At 40.9% G+C, this 24,009-nt stretch overlaps 1 protein-coding gene across 2 annotated transcripts in view; it reads right to left on the bottom strand.

The window, feature by feature from the left end:
• Positions 1 to 24,009, bottom strand: part of TPD52 (tumor protein D52) — an 81,063-nt gene that overhangs the window by 2,860 nt on the left and 54,194 nt on the right. For both annotated transcript variants that reach the window (XM_023740303.1, XM_004386003.2), the window contains exons 2-5: positions 18,426 to 18,541; positions 13,809 to 13,957; positions 11,958 to 12,059; positions 3,319 to 3,367 (exon numbers count right to left, since the gene is read on the bottom strand). In XM_023740303.1, coding sequence (XP_023596071.1) covers positions 3,319 to 3,367; positions 11,958 to 12,059; positions 13,809 to 13,957; positions 18,426 to 18,541 — 416 coding nt within the window. The remainder of the gene's footprint in view (positions 1 to 3,318; positions 3,368 to 11,957; positions 12,060 to 13,808; positions 13,958 to 18,425; positions 18,542 to 24,009) is intronic.

Below are 24,009 nucleotides of genomic sequence, written 5' to 3'. Positions count from 1 at the left end.
GCCCTCCACTTGTACAGCAGTTTATGCTTTTCAAAACCCTTACACGTAACGTCACTTCATCCTTATCAATCCAATCTATATTCTCTCACCGTATTACATCTCATGACTGACCAACAGGACAGCTAGCTGACATCAGGAAGCTAGTCAATAACCAAGAGTGCAAGAAGCTCAGAGTGGGTCTTGAACTTGGACTTTTTTAGTTCAACTTTAATAACTGAATAGCCAGAGACCGGTTAACACCTGGAAACTAGGTGGAATTTTCTCTCTCATTCTTTTTGGTCTCCCATTAAAAACCAAACCCAACCCACTGCTGTCAAGTCGATACCGACTCATAGTGACCCTATAGGACAGAGTAGAACTGCCCCATAGGGTTTCCAAGGAGCATCTGGTAGATTTGAACTGCTGACCTTTTAGTTAGCAGCTGTATCTCTTAACCACTGCACCACCAGGGTTTCCAAAAACCAAGCAGTACCTGAGAATTGTTTGAGAAGTTTGCATAACTTGTATCCATTATAGTTATTAAATTTATTAAAACACATTCCTTAACTATAAGGAAATGTTAAGAATCCTTGCAACTGAACATCTCCACAACTGAAGAACTCCTTACAACTGGCCCTTCTCTATTCTTTATTGAACTTTAAATGGCATTAAAAATAAAACAAAAACTCAAACCCGCTGCCGTCAGGTCGATTCCGACTCATAATGACCTTACAGGACACAGCAGAACTGCCCACAGGGTTTCCAAGGAGTGGCTGGTGGCTCTGAACTGCCAACCTTTTGGTTAGCAGCTGTAACTCTTAACCACTGTGCCACCACCAAATTGCCCAAGACAAACTCCTGGGAGTTGTCCTTGATCCTTCTTGTTCCACATCTAATCAATCACTAGCTTTTATTTTTCTGTCACTTGTAACCTCTAAAGATGTCCAGTCTTTGTCCCACTTGCACTGCTTTAGTTCACTCCACCATCATTCTTGGCCTGGATCACCATGACCTCCAATTAGTGTCCCTGCCTCAGTCTTTGTCTTCCACCTGCAGGGCAGCCAGTGATGTTCCTAAACTGCACACCAGGATGCACCACTTGGGTTGTGTAAGATCCTTCAACAGCTTCCCACTGCCCTAACTCTAAATTCTTTAATGTTGCCTGCCCTCCTCTCTGCCTCTGTCTCCTGCTCCATATCTTCTAGCCACAGTGAACTTCCCAATATTCCTCAAAAGGGCCCCAAGGCTTCAAACATTCCCCTCAACCTAAAGGCTTCAATATATATTATCACATCCTCAAAGGCCTTCCCTGACCTTCCTCCTGTCAACCTAGTCGGGTTCCTGCGATGTGTCTTCATTGTACCCTAGACTTCCCGCATCACTTTGTTTTCACGGGCCATTTAATTGTCTACACATCTTGAAGAAACGGTCTGTGTCTCTCTTGCTCACCACAGTATCTCCAGTACCAAATGCTCATTGCTGGCAGACGGCAGATGGTCAATAATCACAGATAAATGAATCAATCCAAAATCTAGGAGACCTGGTGTTTAACTGAACATAAATATAATTTATCTAATTTTCATATCCCAAAATACAACTGTATTTTGCAGTTTCCTGAGGATACTTTTTAAATGGTGCATATATTATACAGTATTCAGTATATTTATTTAATGCACTCTACATTTTAAAAATTACATATTTATCTGAATGATGCCTAGTCAAGCAGCTTTCACAATTTATAGTCTAACTACACTCCGGAGGAACATGGGTAATAAATGACCTAGAAGTTTCTCCTTATCCTTACTGTCAAGCATAAGTTGCTATGGTTTTCCAATTAGCCATTCCAAAACTAACGCTTAGGGTAGATTTCAAGGAGATGCTATGATAGTCCTAACTATATTGAGAATGGAGTTACTATAAGCCCGTTTCCTGCAACGTGCAGCTTGTTCTCCAATATATGACTCAGCGTTAAAAAGAAAAAAGTACGTCTCTTGTACTGACCTAGAAGAATGACTCTGATATATTTTTTACTCATCAAATACGTTATTGAGTGGCTACACCACGCTAAGGGCTGTTCCCGGCTCTTGAGCTGTATCAGTGAGCATGAGAACAGACCCCTGCATTCATGAGTTCTAGTGGAGGTTGAATGAACAGGTTATAGGACTGTGCGTACAGTAGGAATCCTTTTCGCAAAACATTTACACATTTATGTAGACGCAGAAAACGTGTGCATTAATGTTTGGAACGTGCAAGAAACAAGGTCGCGATCACTGCACTTTGTTGCGTTTTCTTGCAGTAATCGTACCGACTTCTGTAATTTAAAAAGGATGCATTTAACACTAAGTAACTCGGTTATAGTCCTGAAAGACTTAATCTAAAGATTTGTTTTAAGCTGATTTATATAAAAATTTAAGATGTTAGTTCTAACCCTTAAAATATATCCACTGTAATTATCAAAGTTAGTCTAGAAAGAAATGAGCATATGGGCTTCCATTCCCCAAGGATTTCAGTACATCACTGGAGACATTACACAGCATCAACCACGGCCTAGTGCAAATTCCGTAGAGGTCAGCGCTGGATAGGAACTAGATACCCTTCAGGTCGCCTGCGGTCCTGAGAGATGATGATTTTGTAGTTTTGAGTATCATCTTGCAGATAATACAATTTACAAATTAATGAAACCAATAATTACGGGCAATCATTCCCCTTCATTGAAACCAAAGAAATAAAAAAAATACTAAAGCAGTGAATCTTCAATGATCATCACTGTGGCATTATTTATAATAATTAAAATTTCCAATGACTGAGGCGTAAACAAACAATATCCGTTATAAGGCATATACGGCAGCCATTAAACGTAATATTGAAGAAGAATCTTCAATGATCTGGAGAAGCTGTCATGATGTATGGTTAATTCTTTTATAAAGCATAACAGTATAATCCCACTACATACATCTGTCTTTGGATGGTAGGACAAGTTTTCTTTTTTTAAATGTTTTGTGCTTTTCTATAATGTTTTTAATTTTCTACAATATTAGATTTTGTCCCATTATGAAAATATTTGACATGAATAAGGCAAAACTTTTCAAGCACTCTTGCTTTTTAAATTGTACATTCCTCTCACACTCAGAATGCTGACATGCTACAACACACTCAATAAATATTGATTAAAAGAGTACATATCACTTTAAATGTCCGCTAATAACTTAATGAGTAGAGTTCTTAAAGTTCTTTAAATATTTTTAGAAAGAAGTACTAATGTAAATGATTTACCCACACCAAAGAAAATTAAGACACCAGGCAAGATATCCCAAAAACCCTGTTCATCTCTCTACTTGCCTTTAAGTTTTCAACCTTTTCTTCAAATGATTTGAAAGTTGGGGAGTTTCTACAGAGAGAAAATAAAAACAAATAGTAAAATTACAAACACTGAAAAAAAACTCAACAATTTTGAAAACATCATTAGTTGACTCTATTCCCTTTTTGCCAAATACGAGGAGGGTAATATTTGAGTCCATTATTCTCAATCAGCAAAAGAACAGATACACTGTGTTTCTACACAAATAATGTGCTGTGTTATAAATCTGTTTGCCAGCCATGCCCTCCCTGTCCTCCTAAGTGTGTATGCTGTTTGTTTACAGCAACATATAAAAAAATTAGCACAGTGCTTACACCAATACCTGGGAGGGGCACAGTTGGCAAAAAATTGGATAACGTGCACATTATTTGCCTAAAAATATGGTACTTATTTTATCTAAATACACGATGAAGATACACATGTCAAGATAAACTTGAGTCACTTAAAGAAAATTCGGGGGAAAGAAAAGATTTCCTCTGACAAAGGTTTCACGCTCCCATCCTATACCACGTGTTCAGGTACATACACAGATAATGTCCACTGTTACTTAAGAGTATCAGTATCTGACTTAACACTTCTACCATTTCACTTTTGATTCCATGAACAAAGCCAGTCTTAGACACAGTCACACACATATGTGAGAAGAAGGGAACAAAATCAGATAAAATGTCAGTTCTGTCACTTCCACAACCAACGTGTTACGATACCAAAAAATGTCACCATCAGATCAATTTAATTTTGGTTAAGCTGCTGTGCTCTAGAAGTCATGTTGACAGTCACTGTTACCTGACACAGGATTCTTACAGGAACCCTCAGCGCCCAACCAGGAGACGCAGACTGGATGGGGTTTCACAAACAGGGATCCCTGTTCTCAGGGAGCAGCACAATAAACAGGGAACAAGGGGCCAAAAAGAAGAGCGGAGAGACCTGGCGTTGCCCACGTGGCCCAGTGGCCTCCTGACAGCCCGGCCCATACAGTTACGTTGACCCATGTTCCCTAAGGACAATCACAGTGTCTTCGTCTCTTACATGCAGGCTCCCTACGCTTTACCTATACTCTTCCCGACTCTGAGTATCCCTCCTACTACCCAGATGAAAAAGACAAAGAAGCAACAAGGCTATTCTCCTTTCTGCTGCGGTGCTGAGTGGAACAGTTAAAGCCAGCGGTTCTCAAAATGTGGTGCCCAGACCAGTGGCATCAGCATCTCTCAGGGACTTGTTAGATGCAGAGGCTCAGGTCCCAGACCAAGCCCACAGAACCCGGAACTCCAGGCTGGGGCCCAGCCAGCAGGTTTTACCAAGCCTCCACGTAATTCTGATGTACACTGAAGTTTAAGCTAAGCATAGATTGCCCAAAATCTTCTGCCTCTCTAGACAGGTCAGGTGAGGTCATGCTATATGCCACTGTTTCCTGATGAAAGAGGATAGCAGAATTAAAGCAGATGGCTTCAAAGGTCACACGAGGATAAAGAAGTAAAAATGGGGAGTGTGCAAAAAAGCGCGTAATCAAAGCACGTGGAGACAGAGGTGGGGAGACATCTATATCCATGAAAAGAGAATGTTTATTAGATCAGCAGTGTTCACTTTTTCAATTAAACAGATTTCTGATATGAAGGAATTTAATAGGTTTACAAAATAAAACAGAAATAATAATTCTTTTACACACACACACACACACACACACACACGGCACCCATCCCAACATCATAGGAAAAGCAACTGAAAATAGATACAATGTTAAACACACAGCTTGTTTAAAGTAGAATTCTAGACAACAGGAAAGTGTAAGACCCATTACATTATGTAAAAATATACTTTACCTCATAGCAGGCATGCTAATTGAATGCTGAATGGAGCGTATACTAAGAGGCAGCATTAAAAGAGACAGAAATGAAGTTAGTACAGTGGTGAATAGGCGTTATAAAGGTAAACAACACTTAGCTTTACAGAAGCTTTATTCTTTTGGCATCATGAAGAATTACCTATTTTTTGAGGTGGACGGGGTCAAAGTTATTCCAACATAATTTGATTCACGAGCCAATATTAATATAATCCCAGTAGTTACTACAGCTAATCATACAATCTTGCATTTTTATAGCACCTTGAAAACTGTAAAGTGCTTTCAGCAGGACTGGAAGACATACAGAATCAAGGCTCAGGAGTTAAATGATTCACCCAAGGTCACAAAGCTAGTGAAAAGCAGAAGCAAGAACGGAACCCTGGGTCTTCAGAACTCCTAGGCAGTGTTCATCACCTCCCCTCAAAAATGAAGCACACGCATTTAGGTGCACACAGGTACACACACGGAAGCCCACACGTATACACACACAAAAGTGAGGTCAGCGAAGGGGTCCTGCAGCCGTCTTTCTCCCAGATATTTGTTCCCAGGCCAAAATGGGAAGGTTTCAAAATAAGTCAGCTATTTGACACCTCTATATGGTTTTAAAATCATGTATCATTACTGCATAGGGGTACCAGTTTTCTAACAAGAGATACTTGTACTCAATCCCAATGAAACGAAATGTTCTTAAAAGCCATTCAAATAAAGCATGTTGAACTCTTCTGGACGTGTTACATTTTACAATTTAAAAAAAGTTTAAAAATATACCCACTGAAGAGAGAATGAAATCAGTGAAATTAATACAGAAAGATACAAAGCCAAGGTCTCTCTACTTTTGAGGAAGCCATTTTAGTAGGAAGAACAAGGAGCACTTATCAGTTTCAAGTCCATCCATAGTTGTTTGATCCTCTCCACAATCCGTATTTAAATAAATTCAATTTTGTTGATGACTGGCCAGTAATCTAAGTATAGGACAGCTGTTCTTTCATTTCTGGATTCTCTATGGAAGGTTACACAAAGCTTCAGCTTTCCTCGGCTCACACATCATCTCCAATTTCATTCAAGTTTAAATATGGAAAACTTCAAAACCAGAAAACCATGTTGCTACTGGACCAGAATCATCTCTAACTGATATGTTTTAAGAAATAGTCAGCATCTATTAAAACAATTTCTGTTAAAATTCTCTCCCACTTGATTTCTAACCCTCAAATATATTAATCTACAAGCAAAGTAGGAATGTAAATCTGGGTTTCTCAAAAACTCCGGAGAAAAATTCAAAGGGGGCAACCTAAATCCCACTCAAACTCAGTAATTAGCTTTCAATCTCACGCTTACATTTACTCTTACTTTGAAAAAGTTATCCTTTTAAAAAGCTGAACTGATTTTTTTAAAAGTTTCCTCATTTCTTACACAGTTATTTGATCTTCCTATCCCGAATAATAAAGGAGAAGGAGGAAGGAAAAGGTAGGAAGAAGCGTGAGGAGGAGGAGGGGAAGAAGAAGAGCTGATGACTGACATGTATTCAATGCTTACCATGGGCCACGCGTGCTTAAAAGAGCTACCTATGTAGTATTTCATTCGGCCCTTACAACAATTGCTTAAGGTAGGTTATGAATCAAAGTAACTTCTAATGTTTAACTGTTACTGTTATTATTAGGATGTCTTTAACTGAACCTATTTCATACTAGCCTATATTCTCTCAACACTTTCAAATTCAGCCAGTCGTTATTTTGGTTGTTAACAAGTCCATCCCCACAGTCTCGAACACTGCTTGGCGCAGAGTTGGCATTCAGTAAATACTTTTGAATGAAAGAAGGAATGGATAAACAACTTCGCTAAGTAAGATTAGGAAGCATGGGCATGAAAAGTAGAAAAGTTCATTAGAGCTGTTAAGTTCTAATCGAAAGGTATACACTCTCTGGCTGACAGATGATTTCTTTTCCTATTAAGCGGTAGAAATTTTCAGCAAAAAGGAATTACCTGGCTGGAATGGCTTTAAACAAATAAAAAATATCCAGAGTTCTACATGAAGAAACATACATTTAAAGAGGTAGAATTTCCTTTGGAAATAAAGGCAAAGTTAATTAGCACTTCCTCTTAAATACATCAAAAATATCAGACTAATGAGATTACTACTAGAGTATGATAGTAATAACGCCGTAATTTATGTGTGTTTAACACTGGCACCAATTGACATGAGAAACCTCTTTTAAAGGTTCTCTCAAATTTTAAAGACGTGACTCAGCGGTTTACCATATAACGGGTAGAAAATCAGCACCAAGGAGAGGGGTGGAAATAAACAAACCACGGGGGGGGGGGGGGGGAGGAAGGCTACCTGACTCTCCCTCGGAGGACTTCCAGGTCGGCCCCACATCCCTCTGGCCCTCAGCCTTGCTGTCTCAGACACCCAGTTCTCAGGGTACCAAGAACAGATCGCTTTCTCCCTCTCCAAGACATACAGCAAATATTTAAATCTCAAGTGCTAATTTATTAACTGGCAATGCAAAATAAAAATTGCTGCTAAGTCTTTCAGTGGTGAAGTCACTTCCGAGGTTCACTGTTCAGCCGGGGAATGGACAGCCCCATAAAACCAAATGGGACTAATGAGGCACAGCAGTCCAGGGACAAGGACTAGAAGGCAGAAGGGGACAGGGAAGCTGGTGATAGGGAACCCAAGGCTGAGTAAGGATAGTGTTGATGTGTTGTGAGGTTGTTAGCCATTGTCATAGGGCTACATGTGTACTGTTTAATGAGAAAGTATTTTATTCTGTAAACCTTCATCTAAAGTGAGAATAGCAGCACAATTGGAAGAGCATAGTTGATGTCACTGAACTGTGCATGTAGGAATTTTTTAAATGGTGTATCTTTGGCTATGTATATTTTCACCAAAAAAAAAAAGGTCAAGAAGGGAGAAGGTTGACATGTCCTGGCATTGTTAACCAATGTCATATAACCATATGTGTACTACTGTTTCATGAGAAACTATTTGTTCTGTAAGCCTTTACCTGAAGTACAACAAAAAAAGTTTTTAAAAATTAAAAAAAAAAAAAAATCGTTGCTAAGTCTGACAAATTCATGTTGGCAAAACTAGTACATTTTCTCCTTCTATAACCATAGTTACATCAGAGAGTGAAACCACTGTCCTAAGTTTGCTGGGTGAAGCATGGAGTTGGAACAAAGGGTAGGTAGCAGGATTAGCCAAAGACGTCACAGCGCCTGGCAAAGAAACCTCACGGTCCATCTCCATGGGAGGAAAGCCCTTGCTTCTGGGGTTGGAACACTCCGAGTCTCCTGTCCAAGGTCCCTCTCCTTCAACAGAGCTTGGGGGAACACTGCCAGTTAACTGTTGTTGTGACTCACGTTACTTAAAAGACATGTTTTTTTCTTTATATATGTGAACACATTAAGTCAAGTTACAGTCAGGGCTTGTAGGTATAGAATTTTGTTTAAAGTGACTTTGTCCAACTCTTTGGTCTGTAAGAATGATATAGTTTTACTTCCAAAAGGTAATCTTATTTCTCTCATTTCTAAGTTTTAATCAAAAGCATTACTTTAGACTCCACGTACTGATATATTACAAGCAGGACTGAAAATTATATATATACATATATATGTGTGTGTGTGAGTGTCTGTGTATTTTTTATATATACATATAGTCTTAATAACACTTTTAAATGAAACGAAAAAAGGGACCTGTGCAAGGAACTAGAAAAGAGCCAACCATTTGCTTCTGATGAATTAAGAAGACAGTACAGACTGAACCAAACCTATGTACATTTACTTAATCTTTTTCAACATACAGAAAAAGAATAGTGATACATACTGATTAAACATATCAATCCTTAACAGCCCTTCAAAACTAGTTGCCATCATGTCAACTCTGACTTATGGCAACCCCATGTATGCTGGAGTAGAACTGTGCTCCACAGGGTTTTCAATGGCTAATTGTTCTAAAGTAGATTGCCAGGACTTTCTTCTGAGATGCCTCTGGGTGGACTCCAACCTCCAGCCTTTTGGTTAGCAGCTGAGCACATTAACTCTATACACCACCCAGGGTCTCCTAACAGCCTTTCAAAAACCCAAAACCAAACCCACTGCCGTCGAGTTGATTCCGACTCACAGTGACCCTATAGGACAGAGTAGAACTGTGCCACAGGGTTTCCAAGGCTGTAATCTTTATGGAAGCAGATTGCCACATCTTTCTACCATGGAGTGGCTGATGGTGGGTTTGAACCAACCACCTTTCGGTTAGCAGCTGAGCGCTGAACCACTGCATCACTAAGGTTTCTTCTAACAGCCTTTACATAGCAAATACTTTTGTATTTTATATTTATTTATATGCTACCCTTAACATTTTTAAAACTAAGTATGGTCAAGGTTCTTCCATTCTTAACTCCTCCCAAGTTCTCACTTCCTTCGCCCACTCCACTCAAAGATTTTAAGCTCTAGGAGAACAAGAACTATGCCCGGTTCAATGTTACATTCTTAATACCTGCCCACAGTAGGCACTCCAAAGTCAGCAGCATGGATTATGGGACTGAATACAGATCTACCTAATTTACTGCTTATTCACAAACTCATGTAACTTAAGACAAAATTGTCTTAGGAGTTGCCTACAGTACTTAGGACATTTTAAATTAACACTGAAGACACAGAATCACCTTCACAAAGAATTTTACTTCCCTTCATTGATAACTTGATTTTTTTTAAGGCACAATTTTAGATTTAAATAGTTCAACATTTAGAGTTTATGTACGCCTATGATTTCCTTTGACTTCTTGGGCTAAGTGTCATTAAGGCAGAAGGGCCTCAGCTATAAGCATCTGCTTGCTGACTTAAGAAGGCAAACAGGCAGGCCCATAGCAAGTGAATGTTTGAGAATATGATCTGCATTATTAGCAACAGAGATGAAGACGACTATACGATCCTTCCTGCTTCTACTGTCAAGACCCTCCTCCACCTTCCTGCCCTCCAACAACTAACAGGACAAATGGAGGGAGGGTCTTCACGGGAGAGAGGAGAGGTCGCTCACAACACAGAGTTACCATCTATCAGGCGTGATTTTGGCTGACATCTTTTCAATGTGCTTTCCTTTCTGGCCTAGCAGACTTTATTTTTCCTTTTGAAAACAATGAATATTCTTTGCATGTATAGTTAAAAAATACAGAATATTAGAAACCACAAGCAAGTCAGACAAGGACTAACCAAGGCAGAGTAGCCTGGTGAGACCGCAGCCTAACAGCACATTGCACTGCAGTCACAGGAGCCAGGGGAGGGAAAACACCAACGCCCTGAAAAATGCACTAGAGGAAGAAAAGCATCGAAAACAAACAAAGTCAGACATAAAAAGGGAGGAATTCCGCATGCCACGGTAAAGCTGCGTCTTTTTACAAAAAAGAACAAAGTAGAAAAGACCCAGCAAAATCAATTCCCTATCCCTTGAGCCACAGCATCCAATTCTTCTTTTAATTTCTCCATTACCCATGGTATACCAAGAAATCCTCCCCTGAAATTAGAAAAGCACTACAGAGAAAGATACTCCAAATGCAAGAAAACCATGTAACGGGCAAGCACAACCATCCAACATGGCGAAATAAGCTGATCTTGGCACACTGGTCTTACAGGACCGCTGAACAGCAGGGACAGGTCAAACTCTCCTTACCTAAAGGAATGTGAAAACGCCTGCAATCTGCAAGAAGCCAGAGTAAGTATTAAAAAAGAAAGGAAGTTCTGGTCAACCTCAAACAATGACATAACCTACTTTTTAAAACCTGTATAAGGTCTTAATTGGAATCTAAAGTGTTACACAATTCTGTTGGCATAAAAAAGAAGTCAGAGCACCTAACAGATGTATAGATAATTGTCCAAAGGTTCAAGAAAGCTATGTTTGCTGCATTATGCTTAGAATGATAATAGTTAAAATACAATGAACGGATCGTTTAGTCCTTTTGGCACAGCAGAGTACATATAATACATTGGTAGACTGAACCTATTCAACCAACAAAATTCTGGTTGTTCCCCACAAAGGAAAAGCACGAAGTCATGCAACCTGAGGTTTGTTTAAACACACACACACACACACACACACACAAATCCTGCATGCCCACAGAAGCGCAGCTGATTTCAACCACATCTGTCATTTTCAGCGCTACTCGAATCCACGCTGCGGGGCGGGGAGGCATGAAAGCACTGTGAAGTGGTTTTATCAAAATGGCAAGGAAAATGTTGCGGTCTAATCTAAAACACAAATGCAAAATAAAAAGCAACTGCTCACGATCAAGATTTAGGCCCGAGCATGAGAGTGACACGGTTTACAGATAAGTGCAAATCAGTGCACAAACGAGCATGTTGCACTCACACCACGGGATAAACATGTAACATACGGAAGTGAAGCCACGTCTCGATCCAAGTGTGCACTTGAACGGGCCTATACTCAACTCCAGCGAGACACCAGGCTCGGCCCACAAGCCCAAGTCTGCACCACGAGAGATACACCTACTCTGTCTGACCGAGAAGGAACAAACATACACAAAAGTTCACAACCAGAATTTTTCAATGACCTTAAGTGCATCCATAGGAAGATCATTCTGCAGTTCGAGCGCTAGGCCCAGAAGAATTCTGGCAAGCATCTCATGTGCTGGGCTGAAGGAGCGCCCCCCTCACCCCAGCAGAGGAGAGTCAGGCCTCATTCAGATCCAAAGTCAAGAAACAAATGCAGCCACAATCATGTGTTTTCATTTGCCTCAGCTACTTAACGAGCAGAGAAAAATGAAGACATACTTTACATCTTCCAGCTTTTTAGTGATCACTGATCCAACAGATGAAAAAGCAGCTGACGCCTTCTGTCCAGCTTGAGACAAGGTTTCCGACGTCTTCTTGTATCTGTATTAAATCATGAAAGAGCAGAGAAAGAGACATCAGCCAAAAAGAACAGCCATTCTTTCAAATGCAGTGGTGACCACCTGCTCAAGAACTCTCAAAAAAAAAAAAAAACACTTAAAATCCTTCACAGAATCTCATCCTTAATCATAATTCCAGGCAACATCTTCTGCAGTGCCCCGGGACAGCCAGAAAGGCTAACGCCAAAAAAAGCCAGGGAAGGGACTAAAAATAGTCACAGAGCAAAGATGAAAACGAGCTACAGTCTGAAATAAATTATACCTCTTGCCCCTCCTTCCTTTTCCAAGCAAAAATGAAATCAGATTCTTCAGATGCCTTTTACAACTTCATCCCCTAAAAGGGGGCCAGAAATAAGCAGCAGCCCGGGAGAGGCAGGGCTCACATGTATTTTATGGTCCAAATAAATGTTACGGACATAAAGAATTGTTTTTAATTTCGCACATCTGCAGAGCTACCGAATAAGGCGCTGAGCTCTCCACAGAGGATGTAAAAGGCACAGTCCTGACAGCGACTCCAGTGTAACATCTGCCGTAACACAGAGGTACAATTTACCACCTCCCTCTTCCCATCTACCTGGGGATTAGAGAAGGGAAAGAAAAGAAGAAAAAAAAAAAACAAGCATACGGTACCTATCAAAGAGGTTAAAATCCCCACATTCTAGAAACACACGCTCAGGCAATTTTACTTACCTGTCAACAGCAGATACTACAAGCAAACATAGTTGATGGTGATACAGTCAAAGAATAGTTTTCCCACTGCCAACTTATACAGGGGGAAAACGGACCAAAAGGAGCCAGCACCCTAGTCCTGCCGTTTCAGAAATGCAGTCTGCCTCACTGCTGATGAAAAAGCCACCACTGAGCACACCAGCTCAGCAGACGGGAATGACTACAGAAGACAAAGAACACAGTTGGACAGAAGCTTGCTCCTTTTGCTGGGAAACAAAACTGCTGCTAATAATGCCATATCACAATCCGTGTGATCAAAACACAAAGGTTAAGGAGTTGGCCTCTGCCGCGACTGGGAAAAGAGAATCTTATGGTTCGTATGCTGTTGCTGCCGTCGGTGTTAGGTGCGGTCGAGTTGTTTGTCAACTCCTAGTGACCCCGTGTGACAGAGAAGAACTGCCCCGTAAGGTTTTCTAGGCTGTGATCTTTACAGGAGCAGATTGTGAGGTCTCTTCTCCCGTGGAGCCACCGGGTGAGTTCAAAACGCCAACCTTTCCATGAGCAGCTGAGTGGTTAACCGTTGAGCAACCAGGGCTCCTTCACGGTTTGTAAGAGCAGGGTTTAAAAAAAACAAACAAAAAAACCTGGCACTGTAGTCAGCTAGACTCGAGCTTAAATCCAGATTCCACATTTTGAGTCAAAACTCATCTTACTTGAGCCTGTTTCCTTCTCTAGGGCTCTCTTACCACCCACCCTCCAGGGTTATTCTGAGGACTATGGGACAACAATGCACACATTTAGCAAGTCACTATGTAGCATTTCTGGAATTTAAATTTTATTTAACTACCAGGAGACTTGTTTTCTTTCTATTCCCCAGAATGGTCTAGAATGCTGAAGTGAGAAAAGAGTCAAATACACTTGGAAATGGGGAAGAATGTTCCCCGTGTCATCCAAAGAAAAGCTACGGATGCATCATCAGCCATTCCTAGTCCCCTCCACAGCCAAAAGGGGTAAAAGCGTCCTTTAACACTCTCTAGAAAAATGTACGATCAAATGAACATACGCGGATGTTGCTGTCACGTCCTGCCACCCTTTGGAAATGTTCTGCTTTATTTCCTGTAGTGAACTGATTCCAAGTTTCCGCTTGATCTCTGCTAGATGCTTCTCTTTTGCTGCTAATACTTGAGACAGAGTCTGGATTTCCTCTTCAACCTACGCGGAAGGGGGTTCGGGTAGAAATACAGCAGGAGTCATTCAATAAGTTATTATCAGTGCAAAACTGTACTCCAAATTCTAGACTCATTTGTTTGTTCATTTTGATTCCTTTACCTGTTTCACTTTAAAACAACACACGGTAACACCTGCCAAAGCCAGGACCTGTGTAAGGCAGAAACCTGTCAGAGAAGGAAAACTCACATATTTTCCACTAATAGAGGGCCACAGAAAAGCAGTATGACCGTACCCTGTTCAAAGACGGGAAACTGGCCAAGTCTCAGAAAAACAAGGCAGTCCTGTTGAGTTCCGGCTCTCACAGATTTCACTGTCTAATGTTATTAAGGAAGCTGGTCCCCGGTGTATCTGTTCTATAGAGATTCTTTTCTCTTGCACGGCACCTCTTTATATCCCCATCCTGAGGTGTCCTCAGCCTTCTCGCTTCTCCCTATCCTTCTTTACCCAGCTATCTCGTGGAGTCTTCGGGCTGTATGTCTCTCCAAAGACAATATTCAAATTACTCCAGCAGTCTCTCTCCTGACTTCTGGGCCTGTAGTTTCCACTGGACATTTCTACTTGAATGCCCATAAAAATTCTCATTCGTCTACTAAATCAAACTACTCTCCTTCCCCACCAAAACAGGCACAACCAAGCCAAACCCAAATCCACTTTCTTCCTATTTCCACGTGAGTTTATACTGGATATGTCAGTTCTAGTGCTTGCTAATGCCACAGCCATAAATAAATCAAACTGCCTCACCCAGAGTCCCTGCTAAAGGTCCATGTGGACCCCCCGATGCTTCCGGACCAGCTAAGCGGTGAGAAGTGGGCCCTGACCCAAGGACAGCTGACCCACGTACCAGCCAGCAATCAGTGACGCACGGGTGTGAAAGGGGAGCTCAACAAATCAGCGTCTGTCTTACTCAGGAATCTGGGTTAAGAAACAAAGTTAGAAGGAGAAGCTGAAATACTTGGAGAGAACCGTCTTAGGTGTTGGTGGGGCTCACTAAGATGATGTTGTGGCCAGTTTGAAAAGATCTGAGGAAGCTAAAACCGTGAGCAGAAGCTATAAAGAAAGAAAAAGATTGAGAGTGGAGGAAAAAAGAGCAGACTCACAGAGAGAAGCGGACACCATGCGCGAGAGACTTTTGACCCAGGAGACTGAAAACGGGTACTCTAAAGAATGTCCAGCACAAGACCCTCAGAAGGACGCTGCTCTTAGGTTTTCACAGAGCAATTCTCAGCCCCAACCTGCACAACACTTTTTGATTTCAAAGTCAACATGGCCTTCTGTTTTCATTGCTCACTAAATCTTTAGAAAACACAAAGCAGAAAGAAATAATGCTCAATAAAAGGAGAAAAGGATAAACAAACGTGATGTGACTGGTGAAAAAAAGGGATAACACAGCTCTTTGACTGTGTTAATTGGAATGTAGAGTCTAGAACAAATACGTATTCTTCTGTGCTTGTCAGACAAGACCTCAAACATTGTACCCTGTTTTAGAAGCCGTATTTTAAAAAGAGGCACCCTTGATAAAGTAGATTATAAGAAAAAATAAGCAGCAAAGGAGAATGAATCAGGTTCAAAATTAAATAAATGATTTGCCTAAAGTCGTCCAACTAATCATGCAGGAACCAGAATTTCAACCCAGGTGACTCTACTTCTTAGTTTACTGGCTGAATCTCATTGTAACTCTTACTTTTTTGATACTGTACACCTCTTTCTTTCCACCAAATCCCAAATCCTCAGATACTTCAAAGGACAGACTTACATGGTCTATTCTTTGAAACACCTCTGAGGATCTCATGTCACTTCCCCTAATGAAAGTTAGAAAGAAAGATCACTGCAATCTTCCCGAACAACGCAGTGTATTGCCCTAGTCCAGCACATCACAGCCAGAATTCCTTAATTTGACTTTTCTTCTATTTTAGGTAACAACATAACGTTCAAGGCATTAAAGGAGAGCAGGATTAAGAATCTCTGATACACCTCAAAAATAATGAGTGAACAGGATTTTAGAATATTTCCATTTTATTGAAGATTCTATAACTATTTCAGCTGCGATTCTGCTTTCCTTTCCAAATTGAAAACTATCCCTTGGTTTTAAATGTTAATGATTTTTATTATACACATAATCGTTATATATTATTATTATCTTAACTAGTAACAGTAATAGTATATCTGCCACATGTGTCTCACAAGGCTTTTGTAAAAATAACATAAATCTCTGGAAAAGTGTGACTACCACACAGATTCAAGGTCAAGAGCACAGGCGCTGGAGTTAATGAAGACATGGATACAAGACCCAATGCTGCTATGAATTAGCTGGGTGCCCTGAAGCCCTCAGTAAAATCTGTTAAATAAAATTATACAATCTATTTAGAGATAGAGACCTATGTTTCCTCATGCATCAAATCATGATAATAATAGCGCCTGCCTCACAGGGCCATTGTGACAATTAATGAAATAACGCCCCTCAGTGCTTGCCACACAGCAGTTGCTCAGTAAAGATTACATGCTGTGACTATTATTTTATTGATAATGATCATAATACCCAGGCCTAACAAGGATTTCGGGAAGAGCACTCTTTCGTACACTACGGGAAATCATCTGCATAGCGATTTGGCCATGTTGATGTACACAGAGATGCCTTGGTGCCCTTAAAAACAATTTGGAACCTTTGACCCAGGGATAATTCTAGGAATTTATCCTAAGAAACTAACTGAAGAAGTGCATAAAGGTTTACATGCAAATATTTTCATCAAAATACTGTTAGAATAACAAAACTGGAAGCAATCTAAACGTTTAAAAATGATATGTCCCACCAAGGGTTAGGCAGCAAATAAAAATGAGGTTGTAGAAAATTATTTATGGGCAAAAAAAAAAGTGCTTTAAATTCTGTTAAAGAGGGAAAAAGCGATGTGTGTGTTATAATGCCTTCTTAAAATACAGAAGTATGTTACAGCAATATATACATAGAAAAACAGTCTGAAAGCAGATAACGCAAAACCTTTAATTTGTAGGACTGCAGGTGATTTTAATTTCATTCAGTATTTTTAATGTTTCTATAATAAGCATACATAACTAGTGGAAAATATTGTTTTTCTTCTTTTTAAAGCAGTAATATTAATCATGCATTAAATACCCAGTGTGTTTAATCCTTGACTCTCCTCATAGGATTTATCACCAATCTGTTGTATCCACGCTATGACTACCTTGTTTACAAAACCCAGTGTGAGGAAGGGTTCGAAAGCGCCTACCTCCACAACACACCCAAGGGAAGACCAAAAGCCACTGACACAGATGAGCCAAGGAGGGAAACAGATCAGATCATGCTAGTAAGGTCTGCCAGAAGACACTCGTTGGTACGGCTCTCATCCATGTCCTACTTCACACCTGCTTCTCAGACCTATGCTACCCATTTATACCCTTTCTCACATAAAAAGAGAACGATTACACGATCTTCTGCCTCCTCTCCCTACTCCAGACCTCTAGCATAAGAAACCACATGGCACTCTCTTCCCCAGAACCAACTGTAAGAGAATACCACATGCTTCAGAACCACAGACAGCAATACTGCAAACCGTGAAGCTCCAAATGGAATAGTTCTTCTTGAGAACATTATACAAAGTGGAAGAAGCCAGACGCCAAAGGCCACATAGCATATGAGTCCATTTATATGAAAGATCCAGGACAGGCAAATCCACAGGAATACAAAGCAGATTAGTGGTTTCCACAGGCTGGGGGAAGGGGAGAAGGGAGACAGTCTTTCCTTTTGGGGTGTTGAAAATGTTCTGGAATTTGACAGTGGTAATAGTTGTACAACACCGTGAACGTACTAAATGGCACTGAATTGTGCACTGTAAAATGGTAAGATGGTAGATTTTATGTTACGTGTATTTTCCACTGTCTTAGTCATCCAGTGCTGCTGTAACAGAAATAACACAAGTGGATGGCTTTAATAAACAGAAGTTTATTCTCTCACAGTCTGGGAGGCTAGAAGTCTGAATTCAGGGTGCCAGCTCCGAGGGGAGGCTTCCTCTCTCTGTTGGCTCTAGGGGAAGGTCCTTGTCATCAATCTTCCCCTGGACTAGGAGCTTCTCAGCGCAGGGACCCCGGGTCCAAAGGGCGTGCCCCTCTCCTGGTTCTTCATTCCTGGTGGTAGGAGGTCCCTCTCCTCTCTGCTTGCTTCTCTCTTTTATATCTCAAAACAGACTGACTCAAAATACAGTCTAATTTTGTGGATTGAGTCCTGCCTCATTAACATAACTGCCTCTAATCCTGCCTCATTAACATCATAGACATAGAATTTATAACACATAGGAAAATCCCATCAGATGACAAAATGTCGGGCGATCACACAATACTGGGAATCATGGCCTAGCCAAGTTGACAAATATTTTGGCGCGACACAATTCAATCCATAACAACTGCAATAATCATAACTAAAAAACAGTGGTTTTGTTACCTTTGCAAGTTCTCTTCTTAGCTCATCTTGCTCCTCCTCTGACAGGGCCTCTGAGGTACTGATTGTGGCAGCAGCATCTTCCCCTTCCTCCAGGACTGGGTCTGTTCTCAGCACACCTTGTAGGGATTTAAAAAAACAGTCTCTTACATCTGGAAGCTGAGTAAGATTGCCCTATGGGCTACTCCACTGCCCCAGCCAGAATCAAGCCAACCAGGTTAGAGCCCACACATCACGCTTCTGGACCTTCAAGTGATCTGGTTCTTTCAGTAAAGGACAAAAGAGATGTCTGGGCTGTCCACTAAAAACAATCAACTTTCTTGTTGTTAGGTGTCGTTGAGTCGGTTCCAGCTCGTATCATAGCAACCCTATAGGACAGAGTAGAACTGCCCCATAGGGTTTCCAAGGAGCAGCTGGTGGATTTGAACTGCCGACCTTTTTGTTAGCAGCCGTAGCTCTTAACTACATCACCAACATAGACTGCCAAAATATGAGTTTAGAAAAGATGGCAGTCTCTCAGCTTCTGCTCATTTTCTCAGTTATAATACAGGTACGTGCAGAGCAAAAAAGTCAGAGGTCAGGAACGGGATCACGCCAAGGCTTCAAAACGCTGGAAGAGTAAACCAGCATGAATAAGATGGAAGATTTTATCCACTTCACACTCAGAGGAGGAAGGGTATGAGTGCTTTTAGCGTCCTCTGGTTATCAAATCCAACATTTAACAACCTCCTTGGTGAAGGAAGAACTGCTAAATGCAGAAAGAAATTTTATTCCATTTCTTTCCATTAGTCAGTGAAAGTGGGGAACACCTGTACCTCATCCAGACACCCTTAAGAAATCCTAATATGTATGACTCAGTGAAAGGGCCAACACCTATGAAGAAGTTTTCCACATTGTTTGAGACCTCTCCCCAGCCGTGCCCATCCATCTCTCTGGAGCTGAGCCAATGACTAAACACCCATCAGGGACGACACGGGATTTATGGCCAGTGGCAAGGGAGGCAGCTGCCCCTTAGCAACCTCCTCTCCCTTCCTCCCAAGCCCAAACCACAGGGTAGGACGAGGCCAGAGAGTCCTGCACGCTGTCTGTCGCCAGGGCGCAAAATTTAAGGCGGCCCCAAAAATTACTATAAGTAATATTTTAATGCAATATTTTTTTTAAAAAATCAAAATTAATTTTAAAAACCCATGATGAACAAAATACCAAATGTTTAAATAGGACAAGAATTGCTGAAGTTTCCTTTTGTCCCAAGCTCTACAATGGCTCCTCAAAGGCAATGTTACCGATCTTGTCTTTATTTAAAATTTCAATATTTTGTTCATTGTGGATTTTTTTGCATTCATTTTGATTTTTTAAAAAGATTGCCCTAACACGGTATTTATTCTGATTACTGTGCCTGAGTTTTTTGGCGCCCCATTAAATTGTACACCTGAGGTGGGTGCTTCAGAGGCTTACTACTCTAGTGGCTGTTCTGCTCACCCATCCCCAAGTCATAGGTTTAGGATTTCAGAGCCTCCTCTGACAACAGATTCTTCACAATGAGGGCCACCAGGGGAAGGGTTTCCCCTCCCTCTGGGCCCCCTCAATCTTCCTTCTCTTTCCCCTCCTCTTTCTGCCACCGAGTACTGTAGCCATTCAGTTGTCCCCATGACCTCTCATGTCCATTTCTAATGAGGCACTAGTTCAGCCATATCATCAATGCGACATCCCTCCCAAAGCAAGATGCAAGGCAGCTGATTCAGAGAGGAAGAGGGGAAGAGAATGACCACACTGTTCAACACGCAGGCAGCACCATGGCAAACATAAGAGAACCATACGAATCAATGAGATAATGGGTATGTGCGTTATGTACAAGGTACACAAAAGCACTTGGTACCGGGTCTCTAGTATACTAACTGCTTAATGTTAGTTAAGAAGAACAATAATAACATAAACAGCATTACGGTATCAAAACAGTGCCTACCAGGAAGGTGTTTACAGAACTGTTGAAGGCATAAAATTAATACAGAAAATATAACTCAAAACAATTACAAACTGGAGTGGTACACAGAATATGGTCACGCCCTCTACTGCATAGACAATGGACCCTGGGGGCACCGTGGTTAAGCATTCGGCTGTTAACCAAAAGGTCGGCAGTTCGAATCTACCAGCCGCTCCTTGGAACCTTATGGGGCAGTTCTACTCTGTCCTACAGGGTCGCTATGAGTTGGAATCGACTTGACGGCAACGGGTTTGATTTTTTTGTTTGTTTGTTTTTTGGTGTGCCTGACTGATTCAAAAAGAATCTAAGGGAATTCTAGTAATATTCAAGTATGCAGTTAGGCTATCAAGGAAAATAAATATCTCAGCAAAAGGGGCGATGAGGCTGTCCACAGGTGGCTCCAGCACCTCAAGGACAACCTTGTGATTTTGTATTTAGCATCGAAGAAAGTTGGTAGTTACGTGTTCTGTCTTTTCCACATTAGCCTGTAGGTGGCAGCAAATCATCAACATTCAAATTTCAAGGCGAGGTTTGTTTTAGATGGAAAATCTACTGGAAGAAAAATCGAAAAATAATGGACATGAAGGAAGACTAGAACGGCAGGTATCATAATTACCAGCATAACATGATCGTCATGCCTTAGGAAAATTATAATCACTACCACCACGAAGTGCATTCTATTTACATCCAGATCTGAGACGTGTTCCAAATATATTACATCACGTACGTGCAATACTTCTGTGAGGTGAACATCAGTATCACCATGTACAGATGAGGAAACTCAGAAGTTAGGCAACCTGGCCAAGGTGACATGCTAGAGTATATGGTAGAGTCAGGATTCTGAACCCAAACAGTCTGATTTGAAAGCAGACGCTTCAAACCATGGATCTTCACAACTTTCCAAAGTACAAATAAAGAGTAGGAGGCTGAAGGAAGGTATGGAAGGGATCCAGACTTAGAAAGTCTCTAGAAGCAGTCATAAATAAGACTCCCTAAGAAGTAAAAGAATCTCAAAAACTAGATAAAAAACAGTTTCATCAACAATTTTCAACTCTATAGCTTCCCTGAACTTGGAAGTCCAAATTCTGTCTTACATATTTTTCTACATATTATCCTGTTTCCTACCTGCTCAGTAAGACTGCAGTATTGCTTGTGGAGGTTATTAAAATTGGACTAAAGATTCTGGACTTTGTTCTGGAGGCAACGTGGTATCACTGAAGGTTATTGCACAGAACGACAACTGTTTTAGGAAGATACCATTGGCAAGTGTGATGAGGGATAAATCCCAAAGCGGGAAAAGAAAAGTTAAGATGCTTTTATAGTAATACAGGAAGAGTAAGGTAACTGGAGCCTAAACCCAGGCAGTAGCAGAGAAAATGGAGAGCAAGGGGCAGATTTTGGAAGAAAGAACGTTTATGTTTTGGTGACTGAACAGAAAATCTGTTAAACAGGGATTGACAAAAATAGGTCATTGATCCATTTAAGAAGCTTAACAATAAAAATCACCACAGCTATAACCATTACCTCCAGAGCACCATGACCTCCTACCAAATACCAATTTCTGGACCACCTGCTTCACAGTCCTCATCTCTCATTCCTCATAACCACCAAGCAAGAAAGTACTGTTATTTTCACTTGTTAGATGAGGAAACTGAAGTCCAGAGAGCTTAAATTAATAACCAATTAATTAGTCCAAAGGCTTAAATTAAAGTAAGTTCAACTAACTTAAAATAAGTAAAGTTCAGGACTTCATCTTTTTCTAACAGATCTGGGCATTTAAAAAAGGCATAAAGTAACAAAGTCAAAACACAATGGGAGATTTAAAAGACGGACAAGAGATCTGGGCTGAAACAAAATCTTTTAGAGACGAGAAGAAATCTGGCTGTGGGAGAAAAGATACCAATTTCTCATCCACAACATGAAAGCTGGGAAAACAAAAACTTGCTTAAAGTATAGATTACTTAAAACTATAATTTTCAAAAATTTTTTTTAGTTTATCATTAATGTTAACATTCTGATGGAAAGCTGTTTTTAAAAGTTGGAGGAGAAGGGAGAGAAAGTATGACTAATGTATGTCAAGGCCTAAACAGCCACCGTGTGGGGAGATTTACATCTTATCTCATAAAAGCCCAATGACAGCAGTACCATTTATTTTCATTAGGAAACCAAGGCCTTCTGAGGTTCAATAACTTGCCGGAAGTCACAGAAGGGGCTCTGGAAACGGAGGCCGGAGGTCCCAGCCTCTCCTCACAGTGGCTTTTCCTTCACTGAGGGTATGAGACCATGGTTGGGGGGCGGGGGGGGAACACTCCTGGCTGGACAAGCCACAGATACCATTATCAAGCCCAAGGGACCTAAACTGGTGGTAATAAGCTCCATCAGCTTATGACCATTTCAGCCCCTTGCTCAATTCTTCTAGTTGTGCAAACAGATGGTCAGCCTGTTTCCACTCCACACACGTGATCCTCCTGAAGAGTGTAAGTGGGGAATGACATGTCTAGACTTGCCTTTTGGAAACTCCCTCCAGCAGCAGGCTGGAAAATGGCCTGGACTAGGGAGCACCTCAGGAGCCCTTATGGCACAGTGGTTAAGCGCTTGGCTGCTAACTGAAAGGTCGGGGGTTTGAACCCACCAGCCGCTCCATGGGAGAAAGATGTGGCAGTCTGCTTCCACAAAGATTACAGCCTAGAAAACCATGGGGCAGTCCTACTCTGTCCTATAAGGTCACTATGAGTCAGAATCGACTTCACGGCAATAGGTTTAAGGGGAGAGCCTGTCAGGGTGACTGCCAGGTGCCCAGGCGAGAGTGCCTGAATTCCACAGCCGTGGGAGTGAGGAGGGAGAAGATGGGACCAAGAAAGGCAACACTGGGCTCCATCAACTGTAAGATTTGTTTTTGTTTTACATTTTACATAGGATATTAGTCAGCTAAGCAGAAGGTATGGCATAATTGCTTAACCTTGCGAGTGCACTTCGAAATTTGAAAAATAGCTGTCAGTGGCTTAGAAACTCCTACATCTGAACACAGATCTCTCCCCTTTAAGAAAGACTGCATCACAGACTTTGTGTGTGAGAAAAATAAATAAAACGGACATCGATTACTCGCATTTGAAAAGCAGAAGTTAGACTCTGAATGTGAAGAAGTTTTAGGAACACTTTAATCAACTTATTTCACTTTTAAAAATATGCACAGGAGTGTTATGATCAGCAGATATGTCTAAATAAATCTAAAAGAACTTCAGTAAGCATAAAATTTTAAAACTTTAAGCTGCAATAAAGCATCGCCTTTAGTTTAACTGGCAGTATTATTTTTCCTTAACAAAATATAAAACAACGGTACATCCTACAATTGATTGTATGTTCGACTGGATGAAATACCATACTTCATACTTCCAAGAACCCGTGAATAATTTGAGAAAGATGCAATTCTTAAGGTTTTGACTTAAGCAGACGTGTGTGTGTGTGAGTGTGGTAGGAGGAGGAAGACAGACAAGCCCAGAATGAGGAAGAATGGAGAAAAAAGTTCTCTTGAACACGTCCCTACTTCTAGACTATGAAGTCCTGATAAACACAGAAGTAGGGACTAATCTGAGATCCATTTTTTTA

The sequence above is a fragment of the Trichechus manatus genome, unplaced genomic scaffold (assembly GCF_000243295.1).
Source record: "Trichechus manatus latirostris isolate Lorelei unplaced genomic scaffold, TriManLat1.0 scaffold00152, whole genome shotgun sequence".
NCBI classification, from domain to species: domain Eukaryota; kingdom Metazoa; phylum Chordata; class Mammalia; order Sirenia; family Trichechidae; genus Trichechus; species Trichechus manatus.
The sequence above is the reverse complement of the archived record's forward strand: the minus strand, read 5'-3'. Positions and strand labels throughout refer to the sequence as shown.